Source organism: Pristiophorus japonicus, chromosome 4 (genome assembly GCF_044704955.1).
Source record: "Pristiophorus japonicus isolate sPriJap1 chromosome 4, sPriJap1.hap1, whole genome shotgun sequence".
NCBI lineage: Eukaryota > Metazoa > Chordata > Chondrichthyes > Pristiophoridae > Pristiophorus > Pristiophorus japonicus.
The window spans coordinates 243,166,474-243,184,716 of NC_091980.1; the positions used below are offsets into that span (position 1 = coordinate 243,166,474).

Here is an 18,243-nt window from a genome sequence, read left to right on the forward strand (position 1 = left end):
GAGCTACTAATGAAATGGACACTCAAAACTCGGTTGTCCCTCATTCACCCAGTCCTGACCGACATAGTTGAGGGCAAGCGCAAGTCACAAAACGAGTATCATGACTGTAATGCGAGGGGGAGATTTATGGACATAAATGATCCTGTATTCGTCCTCAATTACGCCATGGGGCCCAAATGGCTTGAGGGCACTGTAATTGACAAAGAGGGGAATAGGGTCATCGTGGTAAAACTCAACAATGGTCAGATATGCCGTAAGCATCTGGACCAAGTAAAAAAAAGATTCAGCATCGACACGGAGGAACCTGAAGAAGACCATGAGATGGAGCTCACTACACCGCCCGTGAATGAGCAACAAGAATGCACAGTCCCTGCGGTCGGGCCAGAATCACCACAGGTGACAGACACTCACGTCAGTGTCCAACAACCAGAGCTCCAACTGCGGCGCTCCATGAGGCAGCGTAGACCACCTGAAAGACTAAACCTATGATTCCAAATAAGACTTTGTGTGGGGAGGTGATGTCATATATGTAATCACAATGTAACACCACTGTATTACTGTATACACTCAACCTAGATGCATACCTTGACCACAAGGGGTGAACTTGTGGGAGACACTCCTTACCTGATCACACAGGTATAAAAAGGGAGGTCCCACGCAGGGTCATCGTCTTTGGAGTCCTGTGAATAAAGAATTAAGGTCACAGAGTGACCTTGTCCCCAGAATGTGCCTCGTGTGGTTTCATACTGTAGAGTAAGGACTTTACATGAACCATTTTCAGGTCCAGGGCACAATGCTACCGCTGCCCTCCCTGTTGTCCCAATCCTGCCCCTAACCGCTGCAATTGGGCCTGAGTTGTAGGGATCCCAAAACTCGCCCGTGCGGGCACCATCTTTAGCCAACATGTCGGCCTGCTGGTTTCCCTCTGCACGGGGTTCGATTTTGGTGTGGGCCTTTACTTTATGAATGTACACTTCATCCCCTATAGCCGCCATGATTTTCTCCAACAAGGGTTTTGTTGCCAGCGGTTTCCCGTCAGCAGATGTGTATCCACAACGGGACCAGATGGCCAGGTACTCAGTACACAAATTGCAAGTGAATATACTGTCCGAACAAATCGTGTAGGGGCTAGGGAACTTCCCTGGGTGTGTAACCACATACATCACCGCGGACAGTTCAGCGTGCTGGGAGCTAATGGAACTCGGGAGTTTAATTGCCAGGGCAATGCCTGCCTTTGGATCATAAACCCCAAAACCAGTGAGTCGCTCGCCAGCAGACACTGTGCTTGAACCATCTACATAGATTCCGCGGCCCGTGGGGTGTATCCCGGCCCGAAAGCCTATGTTAACTTCCCATACCCCTTCAATGAAACACCGGTGGGCTGTCCCTGGATAAATCATATTAGCTGCGAGCCTGGGCTCACAGAGACCTTTTACTCTTGGGTCCATTTGGGAGAGAAGGAGGGTCCAGCGAGCAATGCATGCAATTCTTGATTCTCGCATCTAAAAGCATCTGGGTGTGTGTATGGTGGGTGAGGAGAGTTATAGCGGACCCCCCTGTGAAGATTAATAATCTCTTCACAGCCCAGTGAGTGACAAGGAGGTGCATCTCATAGTTGGAGTACGCCTTCTCCACATCTGTGAGAATCCAGGAGGAGTAAACCACCGGTCTCAGTTGGCCATGCCACTCCTGAAGCAGCACTGAGCTCAGGCTGTCCCCGCTGGCTGCCACCTCCAGGAAAAACTCTTCCCTCCCATCTATAACTCCTAAGGCTGGCACGGTCTGCAGATTTCTTTTTAGCTGGCTAAACGCTGCTTAGCAGCCCGCATCCCACACCCAATCCACTCCTTTGTGTAGGAGTCGGAGTAGAGGGCCTGCTGTGGCTGCGTAATCTTCGATGAAGTCTCTGCAGTATCCGGTGAGCCCCAGGAACGACCTTACCCCTGTAACGAGGGCCGGTAACTCTTGTACTGCCTCCCTCCTAGCCTTGTCATTTACCCTTTCGCCTGCGCACACGGTCAGCCCGAAGAATTTGACTTCCTTCTGGCCAATCTGCACATTCTTGGGGTTAACTTTAAACCCTTCCTCCTTCAGCAACTCCAGCAGCTCAGCCAGCAGTGGGCCATGCTCCTCCCCATCATTGGTGAATAGGAGCTGGTCATCCACATACTGTACCAACTGTTGGGGCCTGCTGAAGTTCTTTAAACAGTTAGCTATGCATTGGTGAAAGATGCTCGGGCTGTTATGGAAACCCTGAGGGAGACAGTTCCACGTGTATTGCTGGCCTTTAAAGGTAAAAGCAAACTTGTACTCATCCTCCCGCCTTAAAGGGATGGCCCAGAACCCGTTGGAAATATCCAGCACCATGAAGGTGGTCGCGGAGGCTGGGATACTTCCAATGAGGTCGGCGACGGCGGCGATCGTGGGTGCACAGGTGGGAATGTTATGGTTGAGTACTCGATAGTCCACCGTGGCTCTCCAAGAGTTGTCCGGTTTCTTAACTGGCCAAAGCGGAGAGTTTACGTGGGTGGCTATCGGCCTCAACACCCACTGTTTAACTAGGGAACCCAGGGCCGTCTCCATATCTGCCTCCGCCTCCCTGGGAAGTTGTATTGCTTTTGTGGACGGGACATGGGATCCCCTTCCACACTAACCTCGACCCCGTTTAACCTCCCACAATCGTGTTTGTGAGTGGCGAATGCTGCGAGATTAGCCCGTACATATGCCAGGTATTCCAAAGGAGTGTTTCTGACCAGTTGGTCGAGGTCGTAACCCTCCTTCGGTTTTACGGTACACAAGGTTCCCTTCCCCTGCTTGTCCGGGATAACTACCACCTCTTCCTCCTTTCCAGTGCACACCGCCCCCCAAAGGCCACTAGGATCTTGTGGCCTATAATGAAGTCGGCCCCCAAGATCCCCTTCCCTTCCTGCTCCCACTTCATCAGGACACACGTCCACTTGGTGTGGAATGCTCCCAGATGAATGGTGAACAGGATGGAGAACAAACCAGCCTGCTCGTTCCCTGTGAACCCTACTAGGCTGTAAGGGACAGAGGTGAGGTGGCTGAGCTATCTGCATAGACAATGGTGCTCGAAGCTCCAGTGTCCAGCAGTTAGGTCCCCTTTACCTTTTCCACCTTCATCTTGATGCATGGCCTCCTCCATGCATCATACTCCAAGGGACACAGGTATATGGGCTGCGCAGGTTCTAGTCATTGCTCGGTGTTGCATGGGGCAGATGGGGTTTCCCTCCCGATGGCCGTAGCTATCTTCCCTGGGCCGCCTAATAAGGACCGGAGCGTGGCCACGAACTCCTCGTAGGAAGGAGGAGATTTCTGTGCTCTGGGTCTGGGTCCGGCCTTTTGGGCAGGTGCTGGGGGTTCCTTAGCTACGTTATCCTTCCAAGGGTTCCTAAAATCCTTTCTCCAATGCCCACTTTTCCCACACCCAAAGCAGTTACGCTTGGCGTCGGAAGAGATACCCCCTTCCTGGTGCCATTCCTCCTTTGCTTGGTGGGGCCTTAACTCATGTTTGCTTGGGTGGGTCCTCCTCCGTCCCTCGGCCGTTCCTAAAAGCCAGGGTTAGTTGCTTAATCACTGACTCCTCGGTGGCATTGGGATCCTTAGGATCGAACCACAGCTCAGCTTTGGTCCTCACCCTGGCAAACTGTTTGCCACCAGGCTCCGGAACCAGTGGGCCCTCTCATCCCGGGTCAAATGATCCTGGGCGAGGGTCCCACTGCAGGCACTTTCGTAGACAGGTCACAGCCTGTCTGCGAAAGCTTATGGGGTTTCCCCTGCCTGTTGCATCGTCTTCTCCACTCGGGAGAAGGGACTTCCATCATTTAGGCCCGTAACTTCCAAGACTTCTTCCTTGACAGTAGCGTATGTACATTGCCCTCTCTTGCTTTTCGAAGAGAGAGACTGGTATACTCTATTGTCTAGGGAGAATAGGAGCATTTTTGCCATTTCAGAGTCGTCGCACTCATTGATGCCTGCCGCTGAGTCTACTTCCATAAAGTGAACCGAAGGATCCCCTTTATGGGTGAGCATGTCCAGGTGGGCTACCTTGGTTCTAAGCTACTGGATACTGGGGGACCACGAAGTTACTTTCGAGGGGCCCTGCTGCACCACCGAGAGTAGGCATACCGTACTTCTGCTGCCGTACCAGGCACATCGGCCCCGGTCCCGGCCCTTGTCGTACTGGTGGTCGCTCCCACCTCTCCCTGCTGCCAAGCCGAGTCACAACCCAACTCCACAGGTTGTGGTGCACCGTCCCCTGTTCACCCCTCCTGCTGCCGAACTGGGTTGGGCCCCGGCGCCACAGGTACTGGGTGAACGGTTTCCCCCTGCTCTTCCAGGTCTGTCCAAGCCGTACTTGGGTTTATTTGGCAGAACATGCCTTTGGCCTTGAAAAGAGCAAGGTTCAAACTCTCAATTTGCTTTTGGCAGGGAACGTTGTCTCGAGTCTCGAACCCTCTGCTGCTTGCTACCTTATAAGCGGCCTGTACATCCCTTAACTGCTCCTCCTGCTCTTTAATTGTCCTGGTGAGGCGGGCGTTTTCTCCCCGCAACACCAGTTCTTGACCCTTCGCTTCGGTGACCTGCCACTGAAGGTAATCCTGGTTTCTATGTGTTTCCACTTACTGTAGTTTCCCTTGCTTTTGCTTGCCTAACTCCTCAAATAATCTTTCCCCCATGATAGCTCTGGCACTCAAGTGTTCCTCGGATTTCCTGAGGTCTGCCTTCAGCGACTCGACTTTCTTGTCTAATTGCTGGACCTGTCGCTGTAGGCAGACTAAACATATTGCTTTCTCCACAGAGCGCTTATGGTCCTTATTCTCAGTCCATTTGGCTGCAGCGTCCACAGGACGCTCAGCGCGCAATAGGTTCAGTACCCATTTCTTTGTTATATTGCCTTTCTTGAATATATAAGAGGAAATCCTCTCTTCCATTTTGCTTCTTTCCTCAAAAACAGTGTCTACTGCATCACAACCTTTTGACCAAGATCCTACCTGGCTCGCCATTCTGTAGAGGGTGGGTCAGCTTCACCTCTGACTTACTGAGTGGTTTCGAGTCGCTCCCACTCCCTGGTTCTCAACCTTGGATTATATTAATCAGGGTGTGATAAGGTACAGCAGACAACTGTTTGTACAAAGAAGGTTTGGGTTTTATTCAAGAAAGCAAATAACACAAAAACACTCCAATAAAACTGTAAAATCTTACAAAAAGGTTCTAAACAATGGGGAATACTTTATTACAGGTAATAAACACAACAGGAATACCTCCCATCTCCTACTTACTCTCTAACTAGGTCAAATTCTAGGACTCCAGGGATTTATGCTCACCAGATCCTTCCTTTGACAGCTAGGGCTGTTTAGCGGTTTCGGGGTTCCTTGGTTCTAGCCGGTTTGCCTTGCCGTACCTGGACGTGGCAGAAGACCTCTGCTGCGTATTGAAGTCAGTTGGGCGAGTCCGCTGATGCGGTTAGACGCGTTTTGGATTTATCTCTGGTAAGTACCCAATTTTATTTGTTATCAATAGGGTTCATTGGATATATTCAAAAGGGAGTTAGATGTTCAGCCATGAACTCATTGAATGGCAGTGCAGGCTCGAAGGGCCGAATGGCCTACTCCTGCACCTAATTTCTATGTTTCTATGTTTTAAGTTCTTTAGGTAATTTTTACACGCTGGATAATCTAGGCACAAATCTGAGAGGCTGCTTAATCTTCGCGCCAAATCTAACGTTTCTTTTGTTTAAATTTTGCTGCCCATTGATTTTAAGTGGTTTTCTTTATTTAACTGAAACTTGATTAAATGTTTTAATCTGGCGTTGATAGACTTTGGGATCGCGGTACTCCTTATTTATCAGCTGATAAGCTCTTGTCCATTGTAGGATCACTGCTTTGGCTTCGGGAAGTCTGGGCTGAGCCAGATATTTCCATGCATGTTGAAAAGGTGTTGGAATATGTATGTTCTAGGCCCAAACTTGGTTAAGACTTGTAGATTTCTTCCAAATGCATTTTAGGATCCCAAACTTTCTGTTTAATAGGCCCAAATAGAATTTCCTTTTCAGTTAGTCCAAACACTGGGGGGCTTCCACGAATTTTGGAATGTTACAGTGGCGACGTCAGGTTGGTGGAGGACCTTTGTCTTACGGATGTTTAGTATAAGGCCCATGCTTTCGTACACCTCAGTGAAGATGTGGACTATGACTTGGAGTTCAGTCTCTGAATGTGCGCAGACGCAAGCGTCATCCGCATACTGTAGTTCGACAACAGAGGTTGGGACGGTCTTGGATTTGGCCTGGAGACGACGAAGGTTGAACAAGTTCCTACTGGTTCTGTAGTTTTGTTCCACTCCAGCGGGGGAGTTTGTTGAGTGTGAGGTGGTGCATTGCAGCGAGGAAGATCGAGAAGAGGGTTGGCGCGATAACGCAGCCCTGTTTGACCCCGGTCCGGACGTGGATTAGGTCTGTGATGGATCCGTTGGTCAGGATCACGGCTTGCATGTCGTCGTGGAGCAGGCGGAGGATGGTGACAAACTTTTGGGGGAAGCCGAAATGGAGGAGGACACTCCATAGTCCCTCACGGTTGACAGTGTCAAAGGCCTTTGTAAGGTCAAAGAAGGCCATGTACAAGGGTTGGTGGTTGACAGTGTCAAAGGCCTTTGTAAGGTCAAAGAAGGCCATGTACAAGGGTTGGTGCTGTTCCCTGCATTTTTCTTGCAGCTGTCGCGCCGCAAAAATCATGTCCGTTGTACCCCGTAGTGGACGAAATCTGCACTGTGACTCCGGGAGGAGCTCCTCAGCCACAGGGAGAAGACGGTTGAGGAGGATTCTAGCGACGACTTTCCCAGTGGCTGATAACAGGGAAATTCCTCTATAGTTGCTGCAGTCAGACTTGTTCCCTTTTTTAAAGATGGTCACGAGTACTGCATCTCTGAGATCACCCGGCATGCTCTCCTCCTTCCAGATGAGAGAGATGAGGTCATGCATTCATGCCAATAGTTCTCAGCGGGGATTTGTGCCTCAGCAGGGATTCCATCCACTCCCATTGCCTGGTTGTTCTTGAGCTGGCGGATGGCCTTTTTTACCTCGTGCAGGACTGGGGTTTTGCTGAGGTGGTGGCGGGTAGCATGCTGCGAGATGGAGTCGAGGACACTCGCGTCAAAGACAGAGTCTCGGTTAAGGAGATCTTCAAAGTGCTCCTTCCAGTGGATCCTGACTGCCTCGGTGTCCTTGATGAATGTCTCCCCGTTCTTGGCCAGCAGTGGGATGGGGCCTTGGTTGCTTAGGCCATAGGTGGCCTTGACTGCGGTGAAGAATCCTCGCACACCATGGCTGTCGGACAGCTACTGAATCTTCTGTGCTTTCTCCACCCACCATCTATTTTTTAGGTCGCGGGTTTTTGTTGGACCTCGGCCTTAAGCCATCTGTAATGCTGCTTTGCTGCTCCCGAGCTGGGTTGTTTTAGGTTCAGAAATGTCCTGCGCTTGTAATTTATTAGCTCTTGGATCTCCTGATCATTCTCATCAAACCAGTCCTGGTGTTTCCTGGTTGAGTGACCGAGCGTCTCTTCGCAGACATTGGTTATGGTAGCCTGGAGGGCAGACCAAGCGCTGTGGGCATTTTGCTTCTTGGAGTCATCAAGGGTCGCCAGGTTAGCAGTGAGGTGCTGGCTGTATAGGGCTCTCTTACCTGGGTCTTTGAGTGCCCCGGCATTGACTTTTTTGCGGCACTGCTTCTGCTGCCATTGCTGCTTTGGGGCTATGTTGATGTTGATGATGGAACAGATTAGGCAGTGATCCGTCCAGCAGTCGTCAGCTCCTGTCATGGAGCGGGTGATGCGCACATCCTTGCGATCCCTGGCTCGAACGATGACATAGTCGAGCAGGTGCCAGTGTTTGGAGCGATGCCTTGTACTTGTCCCTCTGGCGGAACAAGTTGTTATTGATGACAAGGTCGTGCTCTAGGCATTTTGTCAAGAACAGGGTACCACTGGAATTGGTTTTCCCTACCCCCTCTCTGCCGATCACCTCTCCCCAGAGAGCTGTGTCCTTGCCAACCCTGGCGTTGAAGTCGCCGAGGAGGATTAGTTTGTCGTCCGTAGGGACGCGGGACAGGGATTTTTCGAGGCTGGAGTAAAAACCTCCTTTGGTCTCATCTGTTGTATCGCGTGTTGGGGCGTACGCACTGATGACTGTGGCGCACTGGTTCCGGGATAGGGTGAGTCGGAGAGTCATAAGACGTTCGCTAATCCCGCAGGGGAAGACTCAGCGGCGGTCAACCTGCTCGTTCTTGATAGCGAAACCGACACCGTGGAAACGGCGTTCTTCCTCTGGTTTGCCTTTCCAGAAGAAGGTGTAACCTCCATCTTCTTCTTGAGCTGGCCTTCCACTGCCCGCCGGGTTTCGCTTAGGGCGGCATGTCGACATCGAAGTGTCTAAGTTCCCGGGCAACAATGGTAGTGCAGCATTCCGGCCTGTCACTGTTGGAGTTGTTCATGAGGGTCCTGACGTTCCAGGTCCCGAACTTCATATTGAAGGGTGGAGGATGCCTGTGCGTGAGTTCTTTTAATGTGGGGTGGCCGTTGCACTTAGACTACCACATGGGATTAGCTGAGCAAGGTCTTGGTCCAGTGGCAAGGGGGTCCAAAACGATTGGAGATCAGGCACTGCTGTATGAGCCTAATTGCCTATGGCGAGATGCGGGCCGTAAGCTCAGTGCTGAACAGCGCTCTTTGGTGAGATGGTAAGTGATCCAAAGCCTGGCTGGGGGCAGGAATTGAGAAGGTCAAAGGTCCATTTTGTGGAAGGAGGAGAGGTCGGGGTGTTCAGAGTGGAAGGAGGAGAGGTCGGAGTGGCCACAGCCATTGTGTTCACCGCTGGAGGAAGAGAGGCCAGGTCGCCGCTGGAGGAAGAGAGGCCAAGTCGCCACTGGAGGAAGAGAGGCTAGGTCGTCGCTGGAGGACGAGAGGCCAGGTCGTCACTGGAGGAAGAGAGGCCAGGTCATTGCTGGAGGCAGAGAGGCCAGATCGCCACTGGAGGAAGAGAGGCCAAGTCGCCGCTGGAAGAAGAGAGGCCAGGTCGTCGCTGGAGGAAGAGGCCAGGTCGTCGCTGGAGGAAGAGGCCAGATCACCGCTGGAGGAAGAGAGGCCAGGTTGTCGCTAGAGGAAGAGGCCAGATTGTCGCTGGAGGAAGAGAGGCCAGGTTGTCGCTAGAGGAAGAGGCCAGATCACCGCTGGAGGAAGAGAGGCCAGGTTGTCGCTAGAGGAAGAGGCCAGATTGTCGCTGGAGGAAGAGAGGCCAGGTCGTCGCTGGAGGAAGAGAGGCCAGGTCGTCGCTGGAGGAAGAGAGGCCAGGTCGTCGCTGGAGGAAGAGAGGCCAGATCGCCGCTGGAGGAAGAGAGGCCAGGTCGTCGCTGGAGGAAGAGAGGCCAGGTCGTTGCTGGAGGCAGAGAGGCCAGGTCGTTGCTGGAGGCAGAGAGGCCAGGTCGTTGCTGGAGGCAGAGAGGCCAGGTCGTTGCTGGAGGCAGAGAGGCCAGATCGCCACTGGAGGAAGAGAGGCCAAGTCGCCGCTGGAGGAAGAGGCCAGATCACCGCTGGAGGAAGAGAGGCCAGGTCTTCATTGGAGGAAGAGGCCAGATCACCGCTAGAGGAAGAGAGGCCAGGTCGTCGCTGGAGGAAGAGAGGCCAGGTCGTTGCTGGAGGCAGAGAGGCCAGGTCGTTGCTGGAGGAAGAGAGGCCAAGTCGTTGCTGGAGGAAGAGAGGCCAGGTCGCCGCTGGAGGAAGAGAGGCCAGGTCATCGCTGGAGGAAGAGGCCAGATCGCCGCTGGAGGAAGAGAGGCTAGGTCGTTGCTGGAGGAAGAGAGAGACCAGGTCGTAGCTGAAGGAAGAGAGACCAGGTCGTCGCTGGAGGAAGAGAGGCCAGGTCGCCGCTGGAGGAAGAGAGGCCAGGTCGTCGCTGGAGCAAGAGGCCAGATCGACGCTGGAGGAAGAGAGGCCAGGTCGTTGCTGGAGGAAGAGAGGCCAAGTCGTTGCTGGAGGAAGAGAGGCCAGGTCGCCGCTGGAGGAAGAGAGACCCGGTCGCCGCTGGAGGAAGAGAGGCCAGGTCGTCGCTGGAGGAAGAGAGGCCAGGTCGTCGCTGGAGGAAGAGGCCAGATCGCCGCTGGAGGAAGAGAGGCTAGGTCGTTGCTGGAGGAAGAGAGAGACCAGGTCATAGCTGAAGGAAGAGAGACCAGGTCGTCGCTGGAGGAAGAGAGGCCAGGTCGCCGCTGGAGGAAGAGAGAGACCAGGTCGTCGCTGGAGGAAGAGAGACAAGGTCGTTGCTGGAGGAAGAGAGGCCCGGTCGTCACTGGAGGGAGAGAGGCCAGGTTGTCGATGCATGAAGGTAGGCCCGGTCGCCGCTGGAGGAAGAGAGAGGCCAGGTCGCCGCTGGAGGAAGAGAGGCCAGGTTTTGATGTATGAAGGTAGGCTCAGTTGTCGCTGGAGGAAGAGAGGCCAGGTCGTCGCTGGAGGAAGAGAGGCCAGGTTGTCGCTGGAGGAAGGAAGGCCCGGTCGTCGATGGCTGAAGGGAGGCCAGGTCGCCGATGGATGAAGAGAGATCCAGTCGTCGCCGATGGGTGGAGGCCTGGAGGGAAGGCTCGCGCGTGAGGTAGACCCAAACCTGTTTTTGAAACTGGTCGAAGGCTCACCACAGTTGAAATCGCCGGGGGTCGCCTGGAGCAGCTGAGTCGTCCGTGGGGAGCGGGAAGCAAGGGTCCAGCTGGAGGGACTTAGCAGCGAGGAGGTCAGCCTGGAAGGTAGGCCGCAGTTGGGGGGTGGGGGATGGGCAGTGAGCCCTTGTAGCACGGATAAGGGGTAGGTAGAGTACTTTGAGGGTTGGAGTTAGGATCAGAGGGGGCTTAGACAGTGAGTGGAGGGGGGGGATTTGAGGGAGAGAGAGATGGAAGATGCCATCAGATGGTCAGATGAGGGATTGTTTGAGGAGAGCTTCCTAGGGACCTGCTATCCCATCCGCCATCTTCCAAATCAAATTTTGCCTCCTCCATCCTCATCTCCAACAACACATACAAGGAGCGTATGGACTTCCCTCTACTGCCCATCTTGCCAAAGTTCCCTCTAGACTTGCCCCTGCCCTAACCCTAATTTGCATCCTTCCCTAATTCCTCCCTTAATGCCTTGCTCAATATCATCATGTCCATGAGACCCCTAACCATCCAACATTCCTTCCTGGACTCCATGCTAGCTGATGCTGTAAATGCTACCCTCTCCTCTGGTACTGGTCCCTTCCTTTTTAAACTGCTATCATCACCCCTCTTCTCAAAAACAAACATCCTTGACCTCTGTGCCGTTGCAAAATACTGCGTCATCTCCATTTCCTCTTAAGCCCTTTAATGTGTTGTCACCTCCCAAATCCCAGCCCATCTTTCCTGCAACTTCATGTTTGAATCTCTGCAATCAGGTTTCCACCACTGCCACAATACTGAAACAGCCCTAACCAAAGTCAGAAGTGACATTCTGTGTGACTGCAACGGTGGTGCATTTTCCCTCCTCACTTTCCTTAAGCTTTGTGCAGCCTTTGACAACACCATATCTTTCTCACACCTCTTCACCATTGTTCATCTCTGTGGCACTGCCCTCACTTGGTTTCACTCTTACTCAAGGTAAAATTTTATAGGTATCTCCAGCAATGTCTTTTCTTACACCTGTACCTTTATCTCTGAATCTATCCTTGGCCGCCTCCTCTTCCTCATTTACAATGCTGCACCTTTGGACCTTCATCACAAGACATGGGCCCAGATAATAACTTGGGGGCGTGTTCGGAGCGGGGGTGGGCAATATTGGTTGGAAATCTGGAAGAACTTTCAGCACGTCTGTCTGTGGCAATTTATTGCATCCGCCTAATTGTAATAATTGCCGTCAAATACGCAGCAGCGCGGCCATGGTGTGACCCACAATGGGCAATCTCAACTGGGGTATTTAAAGGGCCAATCCAAAGATGGAATTTGAAGGAGAGGAGTTTGAACCAAGGGAGGGAGAAATCTCATTACAGGTCAAGCGCTGTGCCTCGATTTAATGATGCATCATTTCATGCACTGCTGGGTGTAATGAGGAGTTGGGGAGAGATGTTCTTCCACAGCAATGGGAGGAAGAAGTTTGCTGCTGCCATAAAGAAGATGTGGCTGGAGGAGGCCGAGGAGGTCAGCAGCAGGAGCATTGTGTCGTGCTCCTGGATTCAGTTCAGGAAACGCTTTAATGACGTTTCTTTTAGCCTCCACCATGAACTATTTACCCTTGCCACCACTTCCATTCCCCTTTCCGACCTCTGTCTCAGGTTGAACCAGACTTTCGCAACTTTGACATCCTATTCCAACCTCGTATGTGCTTTGTTACAAAGAGCAACTACTTTCACCTCCGTAACATCACCCTGCCTCAGCCCATCTGATGCTGAAGCTCTTCTCCATGCCTAAATATCCTGTGGTTGGATGCTTACATTTTGAAAAGGTGACAAACATTTGAGTCTGTGGCATACCCAACGGCTGGTGTTTGGAAGGGTGGGCACAAGTGCTGGTGCATCATCTGAGGAGAAAGGTTCTCCTCAATGTGTACTGCAGTAAGGCCCAAGATATCTGCTTGGCCTAGAAAGAGGGAAGAGGGACAAGTGTTAGCATGTAGTGTCAAGAGTAAGTAGTAGCGGATCAGTCGCAATACAATGCATCACCATGCTGAGTGTGAGAGTTAAGTATAAAAAAAATAAGGAAAGCAAGATGCCCAAACACTCTGTTGTGCATGGGCTCCAGCCTGGTCTCTAATGCTGCATGCCCTCTCTTTGCCAATTATGTCGATGTGTAAGGGGTTTTCACAGGGTTGTTGTTGTGTCTTGGGTGTCTGCCCTCACAGCTTATGCCTGGCCTGTGAGGTACCCTGAGTGCTGCAAGAGCACCCCTGGAGAGACTGTGTCCACAGCTTATGAAGGGGGTTTTGAGACTCGTGCGTCCCCACAGCTTATGCCTAGCCTGTGAGGCACCTGTGAGTGTCAAACACTCCTAACCCCTTCTTCCCTAGCCTGTGACACACAGTTGAGCGTTTTCGAGGCGCTCCTAGCTTCCCTTACACGGTTCTGACATAAGACTCACGATCAGGAGATGTAATACAATAGAACTGAGACAAGGTGATTCCAAGAGGAACTTTAGGCTTCCAATTTATTTGGCAAGGTGCATCTCAACAAACAGCAATACACCAACAAAACAATCCCCCTAAATCCCACTAAACGGACACAATGAAAATCTTTACACCAGTTTAGCAGTACAATGCCCAACCTCCCACCTTTCCTGGCCTAACTGAGTTGGGAGTTCTGGGGACCAGAGGTTATACTCACTACTGTGCCTTCTGCAGTCTGGTGGTTTGTTTCTTCTATCTTCAGTGTCTTCGGACACTGGTTTTCCTTCCGTGTCGAGAGGCCTGTGGTTGTGGTTGTTGAATCACCAGGGCAGGGAAAATCATCACTCCTCTATCTCACTACGTCAGAAACCCCTTTTTTTATAGCCAGATTATCCAGTCCGCCTCTCCTGCTGAAGTCGATTCTTCTCATTGGTGGACTTTTGATTTTGAAAAATGCAACAGTTTGAGGTTTTTAGGTTTTTTTTCCCCACTGATCTTAACCTACTCAAGGTTTGAGTGGGTGTTGATTGCATTGGCCTCCTGTAGCCATTGTGCTAGTCTGGCCTGAGCCAGATATTTCTATGCCTGATGAAAAAGGTGTTGGAATATGTATGTGGCATTGTTTAAATGCTTAATGTTTTCAAGGGGCAAGTTTCGAGGGTATACAGTTCCCAGACAATTTGATTAGTTCCAATGTCCAAACTGGCCCTTTTGATATTGACTCCACCCCTTTTCTTGCAGACCTTTAAAAAAAATTCCAAATTCGATTAAAGTTCATAGTTTCTTCCATGTGCACTTTAGGATTTCAAACTTTCTGGTAGATAGTTCCAAATTAAATTCCCTTTCCTATGAGTCCAAACACTGGGGGGGGGGGGGTCTCCATTTGTGTCCCAAAGTTTTCCTTCCATCGGTTTCAATTCACAGCACAGACTGATCCCACAGCCCTTTTCCTTCTGGGTAAAATGAGGGGCTTTTCGTCCTCCCCTACAGATGACAGCCTCCTCCATTGGTGTGAGCACATGCATCCTCCTGGTCATGCATTCTTCCATCTGTTATGTGTTAGCTTCTCCTTCAAGAAGAGTGATAGTGGGTTAGATTGTGTCCTGTTGAAACGTTTTGAAGATTTGTGAGGTAGTATAGCATAATGTGCAGGCTGACAGGAAGAAGCAGCAAGTGAGGGTAAGAGGGGGAAGTAGTTATGAGGGCAGTAGTAGGTCCTCAGTGTTCAAGTAGAAGCAGAAGGTGGAGCAGTGGTGTCCTGTTGTGATTGGAGGAGAGGCATGGGAGGGAATGGTTGATAATGCTGGGGCTTAAGTAGGGCAGTGTAGGGCTGTATGAGAGTTCAAAATGTGAAGGGGTGACCACTGAAGAACTCTGGGTGTTTGCTCACCAATTTAGTGCAGGGGTCCTGAAACAGGCATTACGCTCCTCACTCACATATGTGAGGAGCCTAACGATGTCTCAGGCTGGTGCCTAAACAGCTGCCTATGCCAACATGGCACGTCCACACCCCTGCGCTGATTGGTTGTGGCACATTATTTCCCAAAATTTGACCTGCTGTCTATTTTAGACCTATAAAACAGGCGCAAAGAGCTCAATTTCTACCCCATTCTCTTTAATTAAATGTTGACTATTCCTTAAAAAAAACACTTCAGCCTATTGGAATGGATTGGTAATTTAACCTCAATGATTCTCTTAATTACATATTTCACTATATTGCAGTTTAAATTGTCTATTTTTAAAAGTTCAATTTTTTTACAATTGCTGTCTTCCACAGAATATCAGAACTCTATATCCTGGGGATGAGCAGCGTTTCAGACGAATGTCTTTGATAGAAGAGAATGAAGAAAAGAAGATAAATATGGCACACCTCTGCATTGTCGGTTCTCATGCAGTGAATGGCGTAGCCAAGATTCATTCTAAGATCATCAAAGAACAGGTGTAAGGATATTTTTGAATACTTTTTAAATATTCAGTAGCCTATCAGTGATATTTGAATGATCTTTGCCAACTTGTAAGTAATTGTTTTTATTTGAAAGAGACTGGCATACCATTCTTACATTGCAAATGTTGACAGAAAAACACGTCTGTGAGTCAGGAAACAAGTGTCACAGATGCTGAGTTGCAGAGGGTTAGAACAAAGGAACATGGGGCAGAATGAGGCAGCTGGAACACATGGGTATCCTGGTCCTCATCCTCCTTTTTTTCATCATTGTTGTAAGCGACTGTTAGCCAGATATCTTATCATGGGCGGGGGGAGGGGGGGCATCATAGTTGAACCAAATCCAGTCCATAGTACAGTGGTTATTGACAATGATGAGGCATGGACACTTGTCTGATTTTCCCACCACAATGCAGGGCTAGTGAAGACAGTTTGTAGCACCACCTAGTTATTTTGCAAATATATATTATTGTTTCATTGAGGAGTGATGATAACACTGACATGCTGAAAGCTTGCAGCCAAACTATATGAGATGAATGAAACAATTAAAAACATAAGTGAACATTCAATGGACTGCAATATTTTGTGTCTATATATAGTTTTGCGAATGATTTTCCCCACTTGCGTAACTAATCCTCATGCCACTTAATTTAATTTAAGGAAATAGAACCAGATAATTATTTTCAGACTCATTGAGACACTTCATCCCCAAATATATGTAGGGTTCCCACAAGAGTTGAGCTTTGTTGCATAAGCATTCATGCTAAAACATGCTGCAATGATATCAGGGGGGTTTGGATATCAAAGCTATTCACTGTTATATTAGATAGGAATATCCCACCCTAGAAATGGCAGCTTCAATGAGCATGTCCATCATCATTAAAAATTAGTCAAATATAAATTCAAAAAAGAAATTTAAAAAATTAAAGGATCAAACGTATTAGCACAGATTTTGCTGAAAAAATAATGGTACGTCTGAACAACGTACGTCTTTATTAATGTACAAATCAGCCAGCAACTTGTGGCGACGAAGAGATACCTCGAATTGTGAATGGCCGATTTGCACCGCTCAGCTGTGAGTTTCATGAAAACGGTATCTCGCCCTTAAACATTCTGTGAGTTTTATGAAGTTGCCACATTTGAACATTAATTGCCTATTAAACTCGCCACAGAAAGTTAAGTCCAGTAATTAATTACGTAAGTATTCTTTTAACAACATGATAATTGTTAATGACTTCCAATTAGCCTCTCCTGCCAAGAAAGTGAAAAATTAAAACTTGGTGCCTCATTCCATCAGGTTGTGAATTGTAGCTGGAGAGTTTAAAAAATGCCCCCAAAAATCTTGCCTTTATTAGCCAAGGCATGGAATACAAGAGTAGGGAGGTTATGCTTGAACTGTATAAAACGCTAGTTAGACCACTGCTAGAGTACTGCGGGCAATTCTGGTCACTGCATTACAGGAAATATGTGAGGGTACAGAGGAAATTCACGAGGATTTTGTCCGGACTGGAGAATTTTAGCTATGAGGAAAGATTGGATAGGCTGGGTTTGCTTTCTTTGGAACAGAGGCGGCTGAGGGGAGACTTTATATTGAGGTGTATAAAATTATGAGAGGCCCAGACAGAGTGGATAGGACGAACCTATTCCCCTTAGCAGAGGGGTCAAGAACCAGGGGGCATAGATTAAAGTAATTGGTAGGAGGTTTTTGGGGATTTGAGGTGACATTTCTTCACCCAGATGGTGGTAGGGGTCTGGAACTCACTGCCTGAAATGGTGGTGGAGGCAGAAACCCTCACCACATTTAAAAAGTACTTGGATGTGCACTTGAAGTGCCGTAACCTACAGGGCTACGGATCAAGAACTGGAAAGTGGGATTAGGCTGGATAGCTCTTTGTTGGCTGGCGTAGACACAATAGGCCAAAATGGCCTCCTTCTGTGCTGTAAATTTCTATGATCACCAAGGTTAGGCTGACTGGCCTGTAAATATTCGGTCTATACCTTGCTCCCTTTTTAAACAAAGGTACAATGTTAGCAGTTCTCCAGTTGTCCGGCACCACACCTGTAGCGAGAGAGGATTGGAAAATGATGGTCACAGCCTCTGCTATTTCCTCTTTTATTTCTCTTAACAGTCTGGGGTACATTTCATCCAGGCCTGGGAATTTATCCACTTTCAAAGCTGCTAAACCCCTTAACACTTCCTCTCTCACTATGTTTATTTCATCTAATATTTCACACTCCTTCTCCCTGATTGCAATGTTTGCATCACCCCTTTCTTTTGTGAAAAAAGATGCAAAGTATTCATCAAGCCAGGGGACCAACCCTGGTTCAATGAAGAATGTCAAAGAGCATGCCAGGTGCCATTTACCTAAAAATGAGGTGCCAACCTGGGGAAGCTGCAACACAGGACTACATGCATGCTAAAAAGTGGAAGCAGAATGCTATAGACAAGGCTAAGCGATCCCACAACCAACGGATAAGATTAAAGCTCTGTAGTCCTGCCACATCCAGTCATGAATGATGGTGGACCATTGAACAAATAACAGGAAGAGGAGGCTCCATGAGTGCAAAAGACGAGACTGAAGCATTTACAACCATCTTCAGCCAGAAGTGCCAAGCGGATGGTCCATATCGGCCTCCTCCTGAGGTCCCCAACATCACAGAAGCCAGTCTTCAGCCAATTGGATTCACTCCACGTGATATCAAGGTACGGCTGAACACACTGGATATAGCAAAGGCTATGGGCCCCGACAACATCCCGGCTGTTGTGCTGAAGATTTGTGCTGCAGAACTAGCCGTACCTCTAGCCAAGCTGTTCCAGTACAGGTACAACACTGACATCTATCCGACAATATGGAAAACTGCCCAGGTCTGTCCTGTCCACAAAAAGCATTACAAATCCAATTCGGCCAATTACCGCAACATCAGTCTACTCTCAATCATCAGCAAAGTGCTGGAGGTTGTCGTCAACAGTGCTATCAAGCGGCACTTACCAATAACCTGCTGTCCAATGCCCAGTTTGGATTCTGCCAGGACCACTCGGATCCAGATTGCATTGCAGCCTTGGTCCAAACAGGGACAAAAGAGCTGAATTCCAGAGGTGAGGTGTGAGTGACTACCCTTGACATCAAGGCAGCATTTGAC

General features: G+C 49.6%; 1 protein-coding gene across 7 annotated transcripts in view; it reads left to right on the top strand.

Moving 5' to 3' along the window:
- The window catches only part of pygl (phosphorylase, glycogen, liver), a 260,396-nt gene that overhangs the window by 130,071 nt on the left and 112,082 nt on the right, over positions 1-18,243 (top strand). For all 7 annotated transcript variants that reach the window (XR_011593114.1, XM_070879224.1, XM_070879226.1 and 4 more), the window contains one exon: positions 14,938-15,101. Coding sequence is in view for 6 of the 7 variants with exons in the window: in XM_070879224.1 (XP_070735325.1) it covers positions 14,938-15,101 (164 nt within the window). In the remaining variant the exon portion in view is untranslated. The remainder of the gene's footprint in view (positions 1-14,937; positions 15,102-18,243) is intronic.